At 33.0% G+C, this 24,635-nt stretch overlaps 1 protein-coding gene across 21 annotated transcripts in view; it reads right to left on the bottom strand.

Moving 5' to 3' along the window:
* The window catches only part of Pcdh15 (protocadherin related 15), a 1,622,160-nt gene that overhangs the window by 243,767 nt on the left and 1,353,758 nt on the right, over positions 1-24,635 (bottom strand). For all 21 annotated transcript variants that reach the window (XR_015440346.1, XR_015440347.1, XM_087184836.1 and 18 more), the window contains 2 exons: positions 4,455-4,534; positions 593-686 (listed from right to left, as the gene is read on the bottom strand). Coding sequence is in view for 19 of the 21 variants with exons in the window: in XM_087184836.1 (XP_087040962.1) it covers positions 593-686; positions 4,455-4,534 (174 nt within the window). In the remaining 2 variants the exon portion in view is untranslated. The remainder of the gene's footprint in view (positions 1-592; positions 687-4,454; positions 4,535-24,635) is intronic.

The raw sequence follows: 24,635 nt of genomic DNA, 5'->3' as shown, positions 1-24,635 counted from the left end.
AAAAATTTAAGAAAGGCTAAATAATTTACTTATTTTTAAAATTGATTTTTTGTTCCAGAGGAAGTAGAATTTATCTTGTTTAGGATTATAAGTACAATTACAATATTGAGATCATCATGATCACTCAGAATACTAAGTGATACAAATACCTGCGGAATCCTTCAAATTTGTTTTATAAGTATTTAAATATTTTAACCACAAAATCTATCTCCACCTCTGCCTCTAAAGAAGAGTTAATAAACGAAAGCAGTCCAACCCAGTAAAACCATCAGAATACATTTCATCGTGCTGCTGCACTGACAGAATGGAATACTTGTGAAAGTAGATTTCATATACCATCTGAGTTGGACAAGAATGGGGAACACAAACATCTGTTCTGTCAGTCAAAGGTTGTGGCACTGTAGCAGGTTCAGATTGTAGATTCATTTATTAAAAGACCCCACTGGAGAAAAGAGCACTTCTGCTAATTATAATATACTTCAGGTGAAAAAAATTAATTCATGATAGTAACATATTTTTTAGAGTTAACGATGAGAAGACTTTAAGTTTCTTTAATAGTATTTTGAAACCCTTTCTCAGTGAGCATACTCACCCCATCTGGCCTGCCATCCGAAGCTGTGACAATCAGAATGTAGCGGTCCGTGCTTTCCCTGTCCAGTGCTTTCCCTAAGGTTAGAATCCCTGTACTAGTAGCACAGAAACAAAAAAGACACAGAGAGATATTATGTCATGAACAATGAGTCTTATTACTTCAGCAAAATACTCTAGATAGTGCTTCTCTTTTCCCTCTAGGAAATTGTACTTTGAATATTTAAAATGTCTAAAACTAGCATTCAAATTGAAAATTATTTCTTAGCAGTCTCATAATATTTTGAGTCAAGAATGGTTTCTTACAAACAATTTTTATTATCTTCTCATTCATTATTTTATATGTTCATTATGAAAATAAAAATCACTTAAATTTTATCATTGACAAATTCTATAAACACAAAGTTATTTTTCCTTCCTCATTTCAAAATAATGGAGGCTTCTTCTAAAAATTATAAAATACAGAGAATTTTAAATATTTTTATATTATGGCTTATATTATAATATTTATTTTAATAATCACATTCAAATATATATTTGTTTTCCAAAGAGGAATCAGGCTATTTTGCATTTTTTCTAATAAGATACAAATAACATTAATTTATATTAGTTTATACTTATAATATATAATTATATAATCTTTTTGTGTACACACTAACGATATTGTTGTGTTGTCACTTTTTAAAAATGTAGATGATTCTTAATTTAACCCACATAATGAAATATAAATAGCCTTTGGATAAATTCTTATACATAGAATATTTTACTACAACTACTTACTTTTTCACTGTCCAAAATAAATCCCAATTATTTAATATTTTATCATCCAATATAATTTTTCATAATAATTTTGTCTTTTACATTGCTCCCTAATACAAGTTCAGCTTGAATTTCTTATATTTTACAATCTGACATTGCACATGACATTTTTATTAAGCCCTAATAAGCATCTACTGTGATGGAAAGTTTACCTTAATATAATGAAACATTAACATATTTATCAGGTATAAAAACAAATTTGTTTCTGATTAATAAAAAGGTTTCATTTTACTGTAAATACTTTTATTGTCAGAGTGGAATTTACAGAATTCATATGCTGTGCTATAACTGAGTATAGAAAATTACAGGTAATGAATCAAAATCAGAATCACAGTAACTCTATTTGTTTTATTTTGGTGTTCTTCTTGACTTTAGACTTTAAAAAGAGTTCTAAACATATGGTATGACTATGAAAAACTGACTTTGCTTTTTGTACATCTTAAAAAGTTTTGTCAAAATAACTGAAAACAAATTCCCAGAGTATGTGCAAAATAATCAGGTTTAGATCAATTCCCTACAGCACAGATGTTTCATATAATCTCGTTCTACAGTGACATTAAAAAAAAAAAGATTATTGCTTCTAATGCTTTCTTGCAAGGAACTTACAAAATAGGAAATAGGAAATCTGAAAACCTAGCCATAATACAATTAAAGAGAGAAACTCGAATTATCATTTTCCTTCTCTCCCTCTGTTTAAAGTATCTATTACTACATCTATATTTCTGCTCTATAGTTCTCCTTGCATATTAAATTAAAGATTACCATCCATCTATACAACAGTCCTATTTAGGGCCATATTTTCTATGAACAGCTAATTTTTTCATGGTGTAGTGATTATGATTGAGACAGTTCATTGCTAAAACGATGTATATTTTCAGACCCAATGTTGTAGGAAGTTGAGTAGGTGAATGATGCACTTCAGAGTTGGAACAAAAAACAAGTAATGACCTTGGTATTTATAACTGAAGGGATATTTTATTAGCACATATTAGAATCCTTTCATACAATCTCTGAAATAACTTTCAAGGATTCTAACTGCCAGGTACTTGAAGGCTATTAGGCCAACCAAGTACACTGGGTTGTATTTAGGGATGCTACAAACTTTGTAAGTTTTCCCATTAAAAATTTATAAGCCTCATTTCTGATGAAGCATCAATAATAGTGCTACTTTAATTCCAGAGGGCTGAAAATATATTGCATCAGAAGGATGTCATGAAAGTGGAGAAGTAGCTCCAAAAGATGGTCTTACCATAAAAATATCAAAAAATCAAAATTAAGCAAGTAGAGTCAGACAAAATTTGGGGGAACTCTGAAAAACAGCCAAAAGTTTGTAGAAACTAAACAAACTCAGAATGAAGAAAAAGTTAACTTAAGTGAGAGAAAAGGTCAATGGCATTTTTATTTGATTTGCCTAACTAGCTCTTGAAAAAAGTAGTCAGCATTCTCCATATGACACCTGGTCACTGTTTCTGAAGGAAGCAGAGCTATACTTATTCACTAAGAATTTTGATCCTTTAATCTGCCTTCACTACCTAAAGAAATGACACATAGCACTTCACTTTTTTTCACTGAACTTAGAACTCATCCATTCAAGGTAGAAAAGTAGTAGGCATTCTTTAAAAACATTGTATAACAAGGAAAAAGCCATAGCCACTTGAAGCAAAAGATTAAGGTTACGGCATATAACAGGTGTGAAGATCTTAGTATGAGAACCTGGGAAGAGAGTTTCTTGGGAAATAAGAGCATTCAGCAGTGCATTGGGGAATAGATAAAAATGGGTAAAGAGTCAAAAAATATACCCATACATCTATGATCAATTGATTTTCAATAAAAATGTCAAAACTATTCAATAGGAAAAGAATAGTCCTACAGACAAATTATGCCATGATTACTGAACATCAATTGACTTACGAAAAAACTTCTAGATTACTTCATAGAATATACAGAGATTAAGTCAAAATGGGTCAACAGCCAAAATCAATGAAATGAAACGACCACAACAAAAACCCTCTTAGATGGGAACAGAGCTGCGACATCAGATTTGCCAAAGATTTTTATATATATCAAATGCACAAAAAAGCAAAGGGAAATTATACATACATGATTATATAAAATTATTATAATTTTGTGCATCAAAGGACATTACCAAGAAAGTGTAAAACATATGGAACAGGAAAGAATATATTTGCAAACAATACAGCCAATAAGCATCTCATTTTCAGAATAAATAAAGGAAACTTTCAATAAACAAACACAATTAAATAAAAAAAATAGGCAAATGACTTGAATAGACTTTTCCAAAGATGATATATAACTAATCAAAAAGGACATCGAGGGCTGGGGATTTAGCTCAGTGGTTTTGCCGCCTGCTGCGCAAGTGCAAGGACCCCAGTTCAATCCCCAGTACCAAAAAAAAAAAAAAAAAAAAGGACATTGAAAGATGTTTAAAATCTCCAATATTCATCAAAGACATGCAAATCAAAGCCATAATTAAGGATCATGTCATACCACTGATTTATCATGCACATTAATTTTTTAAATTTTTGTCATTTTTAGATTTTTATTTACATTAATCAGATTAATTAGATTTTTATATACATTAATCCAAATTAAAGGATGGTGTTTAGTTTCATCTTCAATGTGTCTGTAACACACCTTGCCTTACAGGATTCTCTTGGAATGAACAGCCAAATGCTAAATTAGTCTTTGTTGAAATGTCCTAGTCATTATGAATGCCTGAAAACTTTAAAGACATCTAATTAAACCCAGGTTCTGTCTGCAAATGAAATATTTCTACCTCAGTGGATTTCACTTAGTAAAAAGGTTTTTTTTTTTTTTTTTTTTTAAAAAAAAAAGTCTCCTGGGCAAGATTTCTGGGTTCAAAATTATTCTCCCAGCTCTCATTAATATTCGTAGGAAAAAAGTATAATAAAACTACAAACAGCTGAATGCCTCTGATTAGAAGTCTGTTTCCTTGCTAATAGTACATTGTTTAACATAAAAAAGAGAGAAAAGTAAAGTTATAAATCTCTTAATTTTTAACTTACGTTTCTGAAAGATTAAAAACTCGCTGAGGATCTCCATTCTTGATGGCATATGTTATTGGGTCTCCTTCTCGATCTGTTGCCTTCAGAGAGAAAATGTAATTTAATTACCAAGGAATTTATAAACACTTGAAACTAATAGCACAGAATATATCATATTCTTCATTCAGATCAAAATATGGTCTAAAGCAGGCATAGTGGCACATGCTTGTAATCTCAGCATTTTGGAGGCTGAGGCAGGAGGATTGTCTTGAGTTCAGGACCACATAGGCTACATAGTGAGTTCAAAGCCAGTCTGGACTACATAGTGAGACCCTGACTCAAAAAACAAAATAAAATAGATAAGGTCAAATGGTAAAGATGAAGAATAAAGTATTTAGTATTTCTGAATGTACACAAAATCTTAAGTGGAAAGTTCAGGAATTCAGTAATTTCAGTAAATTCAGTAATTTTTTACCTAAACTTTTCTCATGGGATTTAATTTACATAACTTAATTATTCTATTTTACATGAGTATATCTTTACAATGTATACCAATGTGTTAAAAGCTGCATAAATAGTGTCAAGAAATTATTTAGTACTTTACTGTTGGCCTAAAACACATTAAGATATTATTCAAGTCATTAATGCATTGTGATTAAGAATCCGGAGTCTGGAGCCAAAGAGCCTGAATTCAAAATTAAGCTTCACTTATCAATTATATGATTATTTTTCAATTTCTTCATTTACAAAATGAGGACTATAACAATATAAGTGTTTATAGATGCTGGGGAATTTATTAAAATAAAAATATGTCAAGGTACATGGACAAACATCTGGTACAGTGTAGGCTTTCCATAAAAGTTAAATTTGGTCAGTGTTTTCTTTCTTCCCACACTGAAGTGAGAAAAGACAAAACTCATAACTTCCAGCGTTAATTTCTGGGTTTCTTTTGTCCATTACAAAGATACACACCCAGCTTTGTGGCACTGTAGTTCAGTGTTTGACCTTCAACAGTGTTCAATAATTTTCTTTTTAAATGAGCCATTGAATTCCCTTATGGAAGTTATTTATGGAAAAATAAAATATAGATGATATATGAGAGACTGAAAGGGATTTGTCTAAGTATGACTGTAGGGAGAGGGGAAATATCCCATAACAGCCTAAATGGATTTTATTTATGTTATGGGCCAGACAAATACCAGCCAGATTGGTAATACCAGATTGGTATTACCTGGTGTTATCAGGACACAGGAAAAGAGATAGTTGTATGGATTCCTTTCAGTGATTAGATGATAACTGTCCCAGACAATCATGTACCAGTAGTAAATCAATGTCCAACTGGGTAGGGAGGCACTGTTTATGGTGGTAGATTAGATGATTTTGACATGGACTACAGGAGCCCTGGTCAAGGAACTTCCCTGTAAGTTGTCACAATGGATTGACAGCCAGAAGCCTCTAAAACCTCAAGGATTTGGGGACAACTGAATAATAAAAATTGTTAATAATAAACTATTAAATATAACTATGTATCTGGCCTGGGATTTAGCTCAGTGTTTCTGCCACCTGACTTGAAATTGCAAGGTCCCAAGTTCCATCCCCAGTACTCCTCTTGCAATTCCCAACCTGGCTTGCAATACAAAAAAAACAAAACAAAAAACAAAAGAAAACAAAAAACTATGTATCAGTTTCCATGAAAAAATAAAGCTTTGTAGGGCTATTTGATCTGTGCCACACACAAGTGTCTTCTCTGTGAACTACTTCCTTCCCATTGCTTCCGTGTACCATACTCTCCTGGCACTGTATGCTGCAGGGCTGACCACATGCTCTCATTTTCCTTTGCTGATGTTTCATCACTTACGAATTGGGTTTTTTTGCTAGGTTGCTTCAAATGTTGGTCCTTGGACTAAACATATTTTGTCATTTCATTCAAGTGTGTAGATTTAAATGTCATTGTTAGGCTGAAGATTCCCGTATTTATATCCTTTTTTTCTTTTTTTGGTACCGGGGATTGAACTCTGGTCCTTGGGCTTGCGGAGCAGGCGGCGAAACCACTGAGCTAAATCCCTGGCCTCATATTTATATCTTTAAACCAGTCCTTTCCTCTGAATTTCAAACTTAAATTCAGCTACCTATTGAATAGCTCAGTGAACAAAGAATATCCAATAATTCAAGTAATTCAATTTGAAATATTAAAATGTCCAAGTCCTGCTCCTTCTCCAAGCATGCCCAATGTCAAAAAATAAACAAAACTGCAAGCAACAAGAATTTCTTGTTTTTATTGCCTCATCTCAATAAATAGCTGCAACTTCATCCTTCTATTTTCTCAGGCCTTGTATGTTTAGTTTGACCATTTATTCTCATTCCTCAATCCAACCCAGCAGCAAATTCTATTGCATCAAACTAAAATATTGTTTTCCTTGGCTGTGTTTAAACTCTTTCCCTACTTTTGTCATGGACTGCAGTACCAACCACTCTAGCAGATCTGCTTTTTCTCTTGCATTCTTACTACAATCAATTTTTCCTTAAGCAGACAAAATTATCTTCATTTTCAGGCTAAAATATTATTTATTTTCTAGTTGAGAGCTCTTGCACAAACACATACAGAGAGAAACGCAGAGAAATAGAATAAAATAGTAAAATGCAAGGAAATAATATAATATAGAATTTTTTTCCTTTAATCTATTTTATTTGGTATTATTTTTGTATTAGCTTTTCAATCATCATCTGGAATGAACAGGTAGAGTAACATTAAGCTCTGATAACACATAGTCACTAGTACATATAAATCAGGTACAAGGTAATTTTCATCTACAGAGGTATAATACAGTACAGCTCTACAACCATATGACTGGAGGATGCAAATAAAAAGATATTGTTTGAGACTTTATTCTTTTGTTTGAGACTTTATTTTTTTTTTCCAAAGGGGGGCCAAAGGATGATATGATATCTCTCTAAAGAAACACAGTTCCTTCCAAAGGATTTCCTTTCATCAGTGGCACTGCTCTAAGTACTTATTTTCTTTGTGAACATTAGCTAAAGACTATTTTTGAAAAGCCAGTAACAAATCAAAACAAAGCAATAACAACATAACCATTGGATTCATACAAAGATGACTAACTGAAAGCAACCAAGACACAGCAAACTACTATTTTACCAAAGCAGTCACGTTTGAATGGTGAGGGCTTCACAGAAGAAAAGAGAAGCCAAGTAGTACTTGAGAAGTTCAGATCATACAACCAAAACAGCATTATTTGAAACAGAAGCAGTGCACAAACATTTCTCATCTGGATATGTTCAAGGATGCTACAAACAGTACTTAATCATCTGCTCATTCATCCAGGAAGAAAGGAAGATAAGTCACAACTGCACTTTGTATTTGACACAATTGAATCATTCCATTTGAAACTAATTTAAAAATTTTAAACTTTAGTAAGCTAATTATAATGGGAATAAGAGTAGAAAATAAGAAACAAAGAATATATTGAATTTATTCAATGGGACTGAGAGTAGATAATTAATATTTTCCCTTTGTTTTCTGTTCTTAACCAAAACCAATATAAAATGGAACTACAAATAAAGATATTTGACTAGCTTGTCAAAGAAACAAAACTGCTGTATTTAAAGCATATATTTTATCACTAAAACATTTACACAAAACATTTTCTATCTTTTCTTTATTAGTATTTTTACTTGTTCTACTGTTATAGATAAAATCCAGTTCTTTCTTTTTGTTCTTTGGAATGTAATTTTTTTCTTTAGAGTCAATTTATCATCTTATGTTTTCATAAAAGTCAGAGGAAATAGATTCTAAAGCAAGATGTCTTTGTGTAAACAATTATAAGTCTGGATTAATGTTTATTCTTTAAATTTATAAGAGCTACTCTAATATGTAGTATTTTCATATGATAAAAGCACAATAAATGTTGTGTAATTTTATTTATATGTCACTATTTTGTTTTGTTAGTGAATTCCAATATCTATGGTACCCTGAACTACTTCTTCAGATTCATTTGTCCATTTAAATACTCTGGCTTTTAAGAATTATGTGAATATCTTGTCTCCTTCATTTTTATGTGAGGATGTAACTATATACAATTTTTGAAGACCCAGGATTTAGAAGAAAATCCTTATTTGATTGTTTTCTTCCTTTATTCTATCTACCAATTCCTTATTGTTGTTTCAGACTCTGCAGCAAATGGTAGAGTAATTATGGAGGATTCATAATTTCTGAGTCAAAAAACTAACAGGGAGTTTTGTGATCTACATCAGTGTTTTGAAATCTGTTCAGTACACTCACTAGTACTTGTATTAAAAGCATATCTCTTGGGCTGGGGCCTACCTTGAAAGCGTAAGGACCAGAGTACAATCCAGGGTACAAAAAAAAAAAAAAAAAAAAAAAAAATCTCTAATTGCTGATATCCAAAGGGGAGAAATACTGAATAAACAAAATCATTTGAAATATCAAAGGAGCAATAATTCTTCATATATTAAAATTTGAATATGTATGTATGTGTCTTAAACATACTTAAAAAATATTTTTAAAAATTTTGAGTCTAGCCAGACATTTAAAAATAACTGCTTATTATATCTCAGAAATTATGTTAAAGTTTTGCATACCATATCTTATTTAATCTTCACACTAGCTTTATTGGTAAATAGAAATTGCAGATGACTTTATATTACTGTTTCGGCCAGCACTGACTTAATTGGAATATATATCTTTATTTTTAATCTACAGATAGTAGTACCTGTTTCATTTTGGAAAGGAAAGCACAATGTTATTCAGTATTTTTCATAATGTAACAGAAATTTCTCCTCCTTGATGAAAAATGTTCCTATATATTTTTGATAAAGTCAAATCTGAGCTTGTCTTCAGGTTCTGAAAAAAGTGTGGAAGAAGTTTTCCTCATTATCACAAAGAATTATGGGAGGTTCTGGAGACAGTGCTGAGATTCTAGCCCTGGCTGAACCATCAATTCTTAGGCATAGCACCTGCTGATACAATATTACTTCAAAAGTTTCATGTATTCAGAGGCTGGACTCTTGACTGGATCACAGGACTTCTATTCTCTTCAATAGATTAAGGAGGCGGGGCCCAGTTGCAGGACATGGGTCACTGATGGTCCCCCCCCGCCCCATTCTCCCCCTCCCCCTCCCTTCCCTCTCTCCTGGGTGCCTTGGATTGAGCATCTTTGCTCCACCATGACTCTGCAATCTTATGGTGGCAGCTGACCATGAACTGAAATTTCTAAAACTGTGAAGCAAAATAAATCTTTTGTCATTGAATTTGCATATGTTAAGTATGTGGTCCCAACACTGGAAAAGTGACTAATATAGTACCTGAGTGCAACATGAAGAAATTCAACAAATGTTTACTGAACTTCTACACCGTGTTTAACACTGAAGCTTCAGCAGTGAACAGCAAAGACAAAAATCTTGCTCTGGTACAGCTTATATTGTAGTGGGGGGGAAAGTTTAAACAGATTAAAATATTATTTTTGAGATATATATTTATGTATTTTTTCACTTCCTTAAAGGTGAAATTTTGGCATTGCTGGAAAAAAACTGACTGTAAGTCATGTGGTAAAGAACTATCAAGGCGGAGGGCACAGCTGGTGAAGAAACCTGCTCAGTGAACTTGAGGAGTAGCAAGGAGGTTAGTATGAATTATAAAGCATACCTAACACTGAGTGATGCTTTCTTTGGTTAATCAAGTAAAGGAATTTACTCAATGGTTTGGTAATGTATGTTTAAGACAAAGTTAGTCAAAGACAATATGTTTAAAACAAAGTCTTTAATTAAGGAATAAATAATACCTTTAGAAATCAAAGCTAACTACTGTTCCTAGTTGATTTAACCAGATCATTTAATGTATTTGAATTAGAATCACCAATTTTTCAGAACCAACAGAAACATAATTTTTTTTTATTCTAGCAAATTTAGTTCTTAGACACTGAAAAAGAAAAGAAAAATTAAAGTCTGAAAAAGAAAACAAATCTTTTCTAAACTAACATTCTCTTCATTTTAAAGATGAACACAGCCATCAAATACCATCTGGCAGAGTACACTTTATGCACGCAGAATGATTCTACACATTACACAGGACATTAAGACAAAGGACCAGCCCTTAGGGATTTTAGAACAGATAAAAATCAGTGATTTAGATGATCTTTTCTCACTTAGGCAAACAAGTTCTGATTTATGTTAGTAAACTACATGAGAACAAGAATTGAATCTTTCAGCTCAGAATAGCATTTTTTTCAAAACTGAATGTGTATGTGGTCTCCTGCTTTTAAAATGTCCATTTTTAAAAAATGAAATACAGTATTTTTGAATAAGTTTCAGTTTGAATAAAGATATACATTCCATTTATGTCAAGCAGTATTATTTTGTCATTTATGGTTCTTATATAAAGTTTCCTATTCAAAATTTTAAGTAAAAATGTCAACTTATTAAATATCTCAGAAATATAAAACAGGTATACAGTATGCAAAGATAAAATTTGAAAATATAGCTAAATATAGAAAGTCAAAATATAAATGTGCTTAAGACACAAGAATGTTGAAAATAGCACATGAGAAGACCACCACTATCCAAACACCTGTTTTCCTCCAATATTGTTATTTATTAATGATCTCTTGCTGAAGAAACCAAATGAAATGCTTTAGGCTATAAAAGCATAGCAGTCTTTGCTGACTGTGTTTGAAATGAATAGTGTTTAAAAATAAGTATGTTTATTTAGAAATAAATAGTGGTTACAAGTGAGTAGTATTACTTTTTGTACACAGGGAAGCTTCTATAAATCAGGAATGCCTAAAAAGAAAAATATTGAGACTTTGGACAGATTTAGGAACAGTCTGAAAATTCCAGTCTCAAAAGTTTTTGTTGTACAAAATTGATAATGTGTGGATACAGAGACATTTAATCCACTGTAAAATAAAAATTTTAATTTTGTATAAGACTGAAAGAACAACCAAGAAAATATATTTAAAAGTAACAGAAATATTAAAAATAACCCATTCAAATAATGATAGTTTTTGTCTCTTGAAATACATTAGGCACTAAATGTATCCCATCAAATATAATATTAAAAACATTTTTTCTAGTGATAACCATGATCCCTACTTTTTATTTGATAAAAAGCTTAAAAAGTTAAAGGATTTATCAAAGTATAAAAACTACTAAATATAGGATAATTCAAACTCTATTCCTTATGGAACTCATTTTCTGACATAAGCCTCCAATATCCTAAACTTTTCTCAATCACTTTCTTGCTTGAAACAAAATGAAGCTCTCCATGATAGTATAATTTTGTTATAACTTCAAAGTAGCCTTCTTGTTCCTCATTGCTTTTTTCAGATCATTCTTCTGAAAATTCCTTAACCTTGACTCATATTCCTTAACCATGAGACTATATCAATTGCAAACTCTTCCTCGTTAATATCTTTATTTTTCACTATTTTCTATCCCTCCCATATTTTTTTCATTGTCAATTTCATTGTCTGTAACTATCAATCTAATCTAACCTCAAAGTTTAAATAGTACTTAAATGCTCGAGACTTCAAATTTTTATTTCTAGTCTATATGTTCACCAAACTTATACTCAACTGCCTACTCAGTTTGCTTCAGCTGGATAGTCTTTTAGTAACTTCAGGCTGCTATATAACAGACTACTATTTTTCATGCTTCTGGAGGCTAGAAAGTCCAAAATTAAGGCACTGATGGAGCTTGTATCTGGTTGAGGGACCTTTCCTGGTTTATGGACAGCTCTCTGCATATTGTATACACACATGGAAGAAAGCAAATATTTGTGGTTTCTTCATTGCCTATCAGGGAGCAAATGGTATTTATGAAGAGTCCAATTACCTTCTAAAGTTCCAACTCCAAATATCATCACATAAAAGATTTAACTTTCAACCTACAAAGCTCAATGGAGCAAGAACATTCAGTCTACCACAAATATCAAAAAGGCTTTTAAAATTGAACATGTTCGAATTTGAATTACTCTTCTCCTAGATATCTTTTTATTATGGCTAATAGCAATTCAATCTTTTCAGTTGCTCAGACTATAGTTTAGTAGCTCTATTAAAAGAGCTTTGCTCTTTTGTGTGAGTGAGGTATTTGTGAGTGGGCAAAACACAGAGATGAAAAGGACATCTTGCCTTTATTTTCTTTTAAAACTATCATTGGATTATGTGAATGTAGTTTTAAAAAAAGACATACAAAGAGATATTTAATTCCTTCACTTTCTTAACTCTTTGACTAAAAATATTTTTTTATTTTTGTATCTGAAATAGTTTTCTCAGTTGCAAATCAACTAATTCTGGCAATTAAATATAGAAACACCATAGGTGCTTCTCATGATCAACTGGGCCTCTTGTTACTCATATAAAACTGACACCTCTTAAGTGTTTGTTGACAGTTAACAGTAACACAATTGTTTCTATTTATCCAAATTTCAAGGAAATAGCAGTTGCATACTTAAGCTTTAAGCAGCAAGAGCTGACAGTTAAGTGAAGTGATAAATAGCTTCAAGATATGCAATAAACTAAAGTTTACTTAAATACAGCACAGTCAGAATCATTTATTGCCAAGTTACTAAAGGTAGTACTAATTACTGCTATGAAAATACTAGTAGCTATTACATAGTTGCCTAAACAAATATTCCACATTCAATCACTTACTTTATTCACTTATTCACTTACTTTAAAAAGAGAAGAATGGTTTAAATTCTGTTCAATTACAAAGGAAACGAAAAACAACAAAAGTTTTCTTTGTCAAGCAGGTTTAGCTATTGTAAGCTTTTCTTTGAATCATACAATGGTCATGCAGGAAACAAATGAAATCTCTCATTTTCACCTATAGTCATAAAATGTTCACAGGAGACCTTATTTCCACAAATATATCTTTAAATAAATATATATAATAAATGACTATTATTTAGAAAACTGGAAAGAATAAGTTTAAATTAGACATAGCAAAAATTTTAAAACATGGAAGCAAATAGGGAATGTCTATTTGAATTCTCTTTAGCTCAGAACTCCAAAATATAAATTCATCACTTATATGCAATTCTCTCATACAGTATTTATTTATAAATTCCATTAAAGATAAAGATCTCTCATTCCACTTTATTGCTCTAGGTAGCTTTTTTCCTCTAAACCCAGATTTCTGGATGTGGTTCTGTAGTACTGACTGCATTATTCTTTGCTATGGGGGCTGTCCTGAAAATATTGTTTGCAGTATTCTTGACCTCTACCTGCTGGTTGTCAGTAAGATTTGTTTTGTAATCAACCAAAATAACTAGAGATACTGCCAGATGTCTCCAGGAGAACATAATTAAACCTGGCTGAGATCCACTGATTTAAATCAATTTCAAAATGATTCATCTGGTACCTAGTCCAATTACAACAAAACAAAACAAAACAAAATACAAAGTTCTTGAAATTGAGACCATCAAATAAGATCCAGGACATATGTTCCCCGCAAGAACAGTTATTATAACCAGGTATTTGTTATTCTTTTAAAAACACATTCAATGTTTTCTGTAAACCCTTTCTGCTTTGCTGATTTGGCTTTTCAGGTAAGCGGAGTCAGAAAGTGTATTCAAGGCACAATTGCCAGTGCTTTGTACAACATTCACATTCCAAGTCACAAATCTGTAGGTAGCAATTTGGGAGGATAAAAACATAATTTTGATTAATATAAATTTAGAAGGCTCTTGAACATAGGAAACCAAGGGTTATAGTTCAGGAATTATTATGAAAGCTTGAAGAAAAACACCATTGCTGATTAAGTATTTAGGCTGAAGTTTTCTTGAGTGCCCTGAGAAAAGTTTTGTGTTTCATGATTTGAAAATGATTTAAGCTTGATATGCAATATAGTAAAACTCAAAACTTTTCCTAACATTCCAAACACTGATGTCACAGGGTTTACTTGTGATTTGAATATATTCTGTGCTGCTTACAGCAGTTTTAGGGACTGCCACTTGCCAGGGAGATAAATCATTTCAGGAAAATTTGGCTCTTATAAAAACTAAAAGCTGGATATGTTCTGGGATTTTTCCAAACGCAAATCCAAACATTTATAAAAATCATAATAAATATTTTTAAGGAAAATGTACGTATTATCCAAATTGTACAGCTATGAGTTATGTTTTATTATATTCATCGTGCACAGGCAAGAGCTGAACAGCTGAGGATATTTTGCTTGTTCCAGAACACACAATAATGCATTCTACAGGTGTGAGCATTCATTTGATTCTTCTCACTTTCAACACCACAGATTTTTTTTTTCTGATGCAGCAAAACATGCATGCTCAATGGCCCACTTTCATAACTTCTGCATTTTACAATAGCATCTATGTCTCAGTGTAGTGAAACAACAGCATGACTGTCCCAGTGGGCTGATTGTATCACTGAGGGCTCCAAAAAGTTATCCATCAATGGATGTGCTTTGAGGAATCTGTACATGGTGTGAAGAAAAGTTGCTAGCCTGTTCACAGGTTTCAGAGCACTCATGCGCATGTCACATAAGAAAGAGCCCAATGTCCCGCCAACATCTTCCCAAATAAATCTTGCTCTGATATACTCCATCCTGCATTTTTAAAATCTATGCCATCTCCTAACACACATATCTTAGTTAGAAAAGGACAGCAATAAATTGAAAAGGCATGCAATTACGGGGATATCAAGAATGGAGAAATGAATCTTCTTGAAACATATTCTTCCATTTATAAGAATACTCACAGGTTTTTAGGTTTTTAAGTTTTCTTTGTTCTTTCAAAGCAGAATTTATTGGATTTCATCACTTGAGTATTTTTTCTTTCACAAAACTTTATTCTTTCCTTTACCTCACTTTGAAGCTACATGACCCCAAATAGCTCATTTTAATTAATCAAGAGCAAGACTGATGTTGTCATGTCTAAATCTTACAGAGGCTTGCTCTAAGACTACTCAGAACTAAGCACTAGAGAGGGGATAAAAGAGCTGTAAACTGATGGCACCATTTCAAACCTTAGCTTTTGCTTTTTTTGAAATCAATTACCCTAGTAATTAGCAGATCTTTAGTGATTACATTGTATAAATTCAAGCACTGTTCTAATTACTGAATATAAACATTTAATAAAACAAAGTCAATGTGTTGGTAGATAGCAAATAGGAAAAAATGGCAGGGAACAGAGCAGTTGGAGTATAACAATTTTTAATAAGGCCATTTTACAAAGTAAAAAACAAGCCCAGGCTTTCAAGAAGGGAAGAAATAAGTTAGGTGAATGACTGGAAAATGAACATTTCAAGGAGTAGGAACCACAAATGAAAGGGCCCTCACGCAAGTAGCCACACAATGTGCATGGAGGCTTGTATGGTTGAAATAGAATCAGAGAGTGCAAGAAAAGTAGGAAAGGAGATCAGGTGGGTATTACAGGGATATTTGGTATTATCTTGGGTAATTTTGGAAGACATGGGATGATTTTCACAAAGAAGGGAAGTTATCTCAGGTAATTGTTTTTAAAGAATGACTTTGGGGTCTGATTAGCTGATCAGAGAGGTATACAAATGAAATCCAGAAGATAAACTCTTGTAACAATCTAAACAGACAATGATAGTGGCTAAAATCAGTGTGAAAACAGTGGGAGTGGAAAGAAATAGTGGAAATATCTTGAGACCAGGCAGATTTGTTGATTGGTTTGAAAAGAGTGGACTACAGGGAAAGAGAAAGCTCAAAGGACTTGAAAAGTTTAGACTTGAGAATTTGGAAAGGGAGGCCAACAGTTACTGTGTAGGGTGTAGGAAACCACAGGATGACTGACTGTTTTCTTTGGGAGAGGGGGATAAGTGTCAAGTGTTGATTGTGGGACATAGTAATTTTGAGATGCTGTGATAACTTTATGGTGCTCATCCCAAGGCTCCTTTAAGGAATGACACAAGGATCCCCTATGTTTTGGAGATGCGGCTTGCTGAGAGACTTCAACTGTCAGTTCTATGAAGAGAATGTCTCATCTGAAGAGAACCACCTTGCCCAAGGTTCAGCTGCTTTCTGAAGCAACTTGCATCTAATGCCTCATTGAAAGAAAGGTATAAAGGCCTTATCTCCTTCAGCCTCACTACTCTGAAGGGCAATCTCAGCTCCAGTTTCCATGGGGTCAGCTGAAGATTTAACTGGGATTACACCAAAAGCTCATTATCTCCCTAAATCTAATCCTCCTTCCTTTTTCTCCCTTCCATAGGAATTCATCCCAAAGTCACTTCCCCACACACTTAAAACACACTTCAACTGAATCTGTATCTCAAGATCTGCTCCCCTGGAAACACAGCCTATGACAATAAAAAGGGAATAATTATCTTACAGTTGGACATAGGTCTATACACTTTTAGGACCAAGAGTTACATTGGACATGTGAATCAGAAGTTCGCACATAACAATTGGAACTCATTTGATCAGTTTAAATACAGTAATTTAGGGGTGAATGTAAATAGGAAGACAAAGAAAAATCTGAGGAAATTGTGGTGTACTGGAAGTAAACCAAATAAGTCTCTGATAAAGAGAAAATTATCAGTTTTGTTACATTTTGCTGAGGAGTAGAATGAAAAGAGAGAATGGTTTGTCAATGGAATGGTTATTGAGGTTTCAAAGGTAGTCATTTTGTTGAATTAATCCAACTGAAATCCTGGTTAAAAAAAAAAAATATATATATATATATATATATATATATAGAGAGAGAGAGAGAGAGAGAGAGAGAGAGAGAGAGAGAGAAAGAAAACTAAGAAAAATGACTACAATTTTCTCCAGTCAGTCTGAAGAACAAATGTGAGAAGTCTTTTGCAGTGAAAGGAAGCAGAGAATTGGGGAAACAGCAAGAAGAGATCAAAGGAGACTTTGTTGTTGCTATAGTTTTAATTACAAGTTATCATAGCAGATTGAAACCCTGTGGAAATGATTAGATAGGGTAAAAATTTCTTATGATGCAGAAGACAAGAAGGCAATATTGGTTCTTGAAAAGACCACAGTTGACATCAGTAGGATCCTGTAGAGTGTGACCAGGGTTAGCACTAAGGCTTCAATGAAAATACGGAGCATGAGAGATGCTCAAAATAAAGCTCTTCTCTTTTCCACTGAATTTCCACCTCTGGCCTGAGGGACAGTCACAAATTCTCATGTAAGTACATCTGCCCAAACAGCCACAGGACCTCTGCTCTAAGTCATATTAGAAAATACTATTTTCACCTATTAATTTAAGTCTTAATTATTTTCAGAAAGAACTTGAAAATATGGCTTTATGTCTATATCTCAAGGTTTCTAAGCCATCTCTCCTCTTGAGTGGAAAATAAAATTCACCTATTCACTTAAGATATAAACTAGAAACAGAAATAAATCCTAGATCCATTAAAGCATTTAAGTCACAGCCTATGTATCTCCTAGGGTTAAATATTATATTTTTTATGTTTCTTTTCTGTTTAGAGAAGGAAGGAGCAAGAAAAAAATATTTAGGAGTTAATTATTTCAGTTGTTACCAACATTCATCTTTCTCTAACTTCCTTAACATTTCCCTGACGATGGCTATGAGCACATTATTGTCGGTGGAAACTTTACACAAGACTAAGTTATTCTTTGGGAAGGGGAAGGTACTTACATATGAAAAGAAAATACACAAACATATGTTTTCCTCACTGTTAACAGCTTTATATACTTCGAAGATGAAAAGTAATTCCTAGATAATACACATTCCATAGTGTCACAAGGGATTTTGTCCCATGGTGATCAAACTTTTTTAAACTTAAATCAAAATGTTGCTTTAAAGAACAAATATTTTCTCTATGAATGTCATTTAATTTTTTGTAAGGACCAAATGATTGGACTTTTTCTCTCCCATCTACTCCCCTATTAATTCAGTACAGAAGATAAATTATGGTTTAGAATTGCATAATCAATATCAGTGTCATGTATTTCAACAGGAAGACTTTTCTTATTCACATTTATCCAAAGCAAGATAACCTACTAAATTAGAATAAATCATACATTATATAATTAATATGTGAAATAAGAATCTTATAGTACAATCTGCAGTGTTCACTTATACAGTAACACCTTAAAGAACTAATATGCTCAGAGAGAAGCACCTTTGATCGCAGAAGAGTGAATCTCCAAATAAAGTATTGTATTCAAAGTGATTCCCTAATATAACTGATACTGTCAGTTCAGGAGTGAGATTCATGATCACTGTATCTGTACAGTAGTAAAACATTCATGAATCAAATTCCTGTATCATTTTTCAGAGCAAAAGTACATCCTAATTTATAAAAAAAGAAAAAGAAAGAAAAAGGAGAAAGACCCCCTGAAATTTCTAGAACATTTCAAAGATGTCAGAAAAACAAACCAGCACCCCTGACTGAACCTGTGAATGAACAGGGACATGCTATAAGACAGCTTTCATTTAATTCAAACAGTTCTGGAAAAGGATCAATTTTGTAGTGAGATTAAAGCAGTGGGAACTAAAAATAATAATAATTCCTTGAGGCTTCTAGGTTAAATTCTACAGCTTTTGGAGTTATTTTAAAAAAATGACTGGAAAGTATAAAAATGAAAAGAAAACACACATTGCAAACTGACAAAACATCTGTTTACCCTGATACCCAAGTAGTACACTGTTTTTTCATCAAGTAACCAGAGGTGGCCAATCCCCAACTTCTTGGTCTGCGTCTCACTTTTCTCTATTTCTCATGTTATTTGTCTCTGAGCCATTTAACCTGCTATTGTAGTTTCCAGCAAGGAGAAACCAGGAAAAGGAAAAAGAATCAAACTATCACAGCTAGCCCATTCACTGATAGATGGAACCAGAATTTTAAACCAGAGGGGATATATAGTTTTCCTAATGTCAAATAGACATTATCCATATAATACTTTTCATTGCTTTTGTAAAGAATCATGAAGCAAACATAAGAAAGTAAAATCAAGACTGATTTTTTATTTATTAGACAGAAAAGTAATGATCAGCCATCCAGGTAGATGTATTCTATTATTGAGAGAATTATTGGCTTGTCTGAGAAAAACTGAGGAACTAAGACAGTGATGGCAAACAGTTTAGAGATGAGGGCCCAAACTGCAACACAAAACCCACTTACTTATCACAAAGTGCCAACATTGCGATTAAACCTGGATACTGAGGTTTTAGTTTAGAAAAAACAACTCATACACTAACATCCTTTTTGTCTTAAAAGCCAAACAAATGACACACATTCCATAGGTTTTTCACCCTTGAACTAACCAAACCTCCATCACCAGGAAAGGAAGTACTGAATAATAGTAGTTAGTACATAGACCCTAAGGGCAGATGGCTTGCCTTGGTATTCAAAATCTGCACCAAGTTTTTATTAGACATTGAAAAAGTTACCTTACACTCTGATTAGGAACATTAAAGAAAAGGAAATTTCAAGTGGTTAGTGCAGTCTTATACACTACCCACAAGTGGGTATATGTAGTCTTGTCTTATAATAGTTCTTGATTAAAATCAGATATCAATGATGTCATTGTTAACATTGATTTCCTCCTCATCTGTATCTTGGGCTTCCAAAATATCATTTTATTTTCTAAATTGCAAGTGGCCAATTTTCTCAGTGGAATGTGTAAGAATCAAAAAGGGGTGAACATATTTTATGTAATGTATCCATTTCCAATTATTCTCTGACATTTCACTTTCTTGTTCATTATTCCAATTGCCCAGTACTTTCTTGCTCACTTTAAAAATCCCAGTTCTATTAGGGGTTTACAGAAAAGCAACAACATTGATTTTTCCTCATCCACAAAAAAGACAAAAATAACTACCCTTACTTTCTTTTTCATTTGAAGTACTATGTAGTTTACATTTTATCTCTTGTATTCTCCTCTTCCCAACCCCAACAAAAATCTCCATAGACAATAAGTTTAGTTTCCTAAACTTTTAATTTTTTTATATCCAAAGTATGATATTCTTTTATTTTATTTTAATAAATATTTCTTAAACTATATGACCTTGATAACTAATTTTTCTTTTGTGTTTAGCTAACTGATGTGAGATTCATCTTCAATACAGTTGAGTGTTTCACTAATTCACTTTAATACAATAAATGAATGCTAGGCTTTAGAAGCATAAATATATTTTTCTGCTTTTTTCCTTTCATATGTAGCTTTATCAGTTTTTGTAAAAGAAATAGTCATTTTGGTTATTGTTTTAAGTGATGTTCAATCATTGCTAAGGGTTAATGAAACATTTTGTGTGAAATGATGTAAAACATTTTGGGTTTTTTGCTCTATATATGGACTCTGAAAATTATTTTCTACTTTTTGTTGTTCTGTTTCATATTTTATTTGTATGACTGTTTTAACAAACCTGTAAAAGTATTAAAAAAATCTTTGCTTATCAGTACTTTTCATATGGTCTATAGTTTGTCAACTTGTGTTACATTCTACTTGCTCTTTATTTTATTTTTATATCAACACTGCGATATTTAAAGTAAATCATTATTTCCAGTGTTACTCATTTTCCAAAATAAGTCCATATGCCAAGGTAAATATAGAAGTGGTAGTAAAAGGGAGAGATATAAGACATGCTAAATCAAGGACTAATTACCACCACTTATTTTCCTATTAATTTGAATTTTTTACCTAAAAAAGATCACATTGTGTGCAGGTTGGGTCATACTTTTACTTTATTCCCCATATATGCATTTGTTGGCCATTTTTAAAGTTGTGTTTGAATATTCATTTGAATATTCACTGAATATTCATTGCCTCATCAGCAATAGGCGAGAGGGTCATATGAGTCAGTATCTGTCTCTAAGCATTCTTTTCATCAAGGTATGTGCTCACTACTAAGAACTATACATCATGACTGTCTGTAGAAGTATGAAAGGAACTAAGAATTTCATCTTAAATAATCCATGTTGAAAACAATGTCAAGACCTGAGAATAATACAAGCTGTTAAAATATAAGATGAATACTTAAAAAATTTATTACAGTAAAGGGCACATTATCAATGAATTCCCTCAAACACTCCCTCACTGGGAACATACTTATCTCAGCCTTCTTGTCACTTTCTAAAGCATTTCTGGGACTGCTCTTTTGTGAGTGTCATTAGTTATACTGTTGTGGCTGCTTTGAGTCTTGAATCTATTCAAAATGCTTACCTTTCATTCCAGTCATTTTGATTTTGGGGAAGAGTTAGAAGTCACATGGTACCAGGTTTTGTGAATAAGGTGGATAAGAGCATAACCATAATATTTTTTTTTAATTCTTTTATCGGTACATTTTAGGTATATGACACAATTACATTTCTCATTGGGAACTTGTACCTTTATATGATGCATCTTGGTTCTTATTTTTTCCCCATTCCTAGCCCTCTCTTCACCCCCTACACCCTTCGCTATTTACAAAGACTTTATTTCCATTTTTTCCATTTCTCAGCATTTTTCCTTTCCCTTCTTTCCTTTCCCATGCCCCTCCCACTAGCCCTACCCCTTTGGAACTTTTCTTCCTATTTTAGATTATCGATTATTCATTCTAATCATTGGTACATTTTAGGTATACAATATAATGACAGTCATCATTGGAAATTTGCACCTTTACATAATCTCTCTTGGTTCCCATCTTTCACCCTTGCCCAGTCCTCCCTTCAACCCCTCCAGTCCTCCCTATTTACAAAGATTTTGTTCCTATTTTTCCATTTTCTCATATTAATTCCATTCCCTTCTATCCTTTCCCCTAGCCCTCCCACTTCCTTCCCCTTTGCCCTTTTTCTTCCTATTTCACATTACCTATTATACATTTAGTCCTTATTTGCACTTTCAGTTTCTCACACCAGAGAAACTATTCGGTTTACATGTGTGTCCTACTTATTTCACTTAAGAGTATTGCCTCAATGTGCATCCACTTAGCTATAAATGTCTCCAATTTCTAATTTTTTATGGATGAGTAGTACACTATTTTATAAAAAAAAAATTTTTTTTCTTTATCCAGTCTCCAGTTCATGGGCATTTGGGCTGTTTCCAAGTTTTAGCTATCACGAACTGTGCTGCTATGAAGATGGTTGCACATATATCACTGTGGTATGATTCTTTTAATTATTTGGGGAAGATCCCCAGCAGTAGAATAGCAGGATCAAATGGGAATTCCAGTCTTAGTTCTTTGAGGTATCTCCATACTGATTTCCACAGTGGTTGCACCCATCTACACTCCCACCAGCAGTGGAGCAGGGTTCCTCTTTACTCACAGCCCTGACAGCATTGGTTATTGGTTGATTTCATGATAGGAGCCATTCTTTCTGGAATGAGGGGAAATCTCAGTGTTGCCTTCATTTGCATCTCTTGAATGACCAGTGATGTTGAACATCTTTTCATGTATTTATTTACTATTTCTACTTCCTTGTCTGAGAAATGTCTGTTCATTTCAGATGCCCATTTTCAGATTGGGTCTTTAAATTTCAGACATCTGATCTTTTTAAGTTCTTTATAGATTCTAGATAGTAGACCTTTGTCTGAGGAAGAGCAGGTGAAGATTTTTTCCCACATTGTGGGTTGTCTCTTCACACTGCTGGTGGTTGCTCTTGCTGTGCAGAAGAATTTTAATAAGAAGAGATCCCACTTGTTGATTGTTTGTGCTAGTTCATGGGCAACTGAGGTTTTGTTCATAAAATCTTTTAATACACCGATGTCTTCAAGAGTTCTACTTAACCTCTGTTCCAACTGACTCAGCGTTTCTATTTTAATATTTAGATCTTTAATCCATTTCAATTTTAGTTTAGTGCATGGCAAGAGATATAGGTCTAGTTTTAATCTTTAGCAAGTTGAAACCCAATTTTTCCAGCACAATTTATTAAAGAGTCTATCTTTCTTCCAGTGAGGGTGTTTGGGTACTTTATTGAAGATAAGATGGCTGAGTGTGTCTGGCATTGTTTCTGCATCTTGTAATCTGTTCTGCTGGTCCTCAGGTCTGTTTTTTTGCCAGTACCATGCTGTTTTTAATCATAGTAGCTTTGTAGTATAGCTTCAAATTGGGGATTGTGATACCCCTTGCCATATCTCTGTTACCTAGAATTGCTTTGGCTATTCTGGGTCTCTTCTTGCTCCAAATGAATTTTGGATTGTTTTCTCAAGGTCCATGAAGTATGCTGCTGGGATCTCAATTGGAATTGCATTAAATCTATATAGCAGTTTTGGAAGTATGGCCATTTTCACTATATTAATCCTTCCTACCCAGGAGCAGGGGATGTCTGTCCATTTTCTGATATCATCTTCAATCTCTCTTTTCAGAGTGCCATAGTTTGCAGAGAAGAGGTCTTTGATTTCTTTCACTAGGATGATTCCTAGGTATTTCAGTTTTTTGGATGCTCTTGTGAAAGGAATTATTTGCCCTATTTCTCTCTCAGTGAGTCTGTCATTGGTGTAGAGGAAAGCTATTGATTTTTGTGTGTTAAGCTTGTAACCAGTTACTTGACTGAATTTGGTTATTAAGTCTAGAAGACTTTTGGTGGTATTCTTGGGTTCTTCTATATACAATATCATGTCATCTGCAAATAATGACAATTTGACTTCTTCGTTTCCTCTCTTTATTCCTTTTATTTCGTTCTCTTGTCTAATTGCCATGGCTAGTGTTTCCAAAACTATATTGAACAAGAGTGGTGATAATGGACATCCTTGTCTTGTTCCTGATTTTAGTGTGAAGGATTTCAGTTTTTGACCATTTAGTATGATATTGGCTGTTGGTTTTTCATAGATGCCTTTTATCAGTTTGAGGTAGATACCATCTATTCCAAATTTTTGTAGTGTTTTTATCATAAATGCATGTTGGGTTTTATCAAATGCTTTTTCTGCATCTATGGAGATAATCATATGGTTTCTGTCCTTGGCTCTATTGATATAGTGTATTACATTGGTTGATTTGAGCATGTTCAACCATCCCTGCATCCCTGGGATGAGTCCCACTTGATCAGGGTGTATGATCTTCTTGATAATGTTCTGCATTCTATTTGCCAGTATCTTATTAAGGATTTTTGCATCTGTGTTCATTAGTGAGATTGGCCTATAGTTCTGCTTTTCGGTTGGGTCTTTCTCTGCTCTGGGGATCAAGGTGATGGTTGATTCCAGGAATGAATTTGGAGGTATTGCTTCCCTTTCAATTTCATTGAAGAGTTTAAACAGTAGTGGTAATAGTTCCTCTCTAGTGTCTTGTAG

The sequence above is a fragment of the Heterocephalus glaber genome, unplaced genomic scaffold (assembly GCF_053883595.1).
Source record: "Heterocephalus glaber isolate CG9 unplaced genomic scaffold, H.glaber_assembly_v1.0 deba00001497, whole genome shotgun sequence".
NCBI lineage: Eukaryota > Metazoa > Chordata > Mammalia > Rodentia > Bathyergidae > Heterocephalus > Heterocephalus glaber.
The sequence above is the reverse complement of the archived record's forward strand: the minus strand, read 5'-3'. Positions and strand labels throughout refer to the sequence as shown.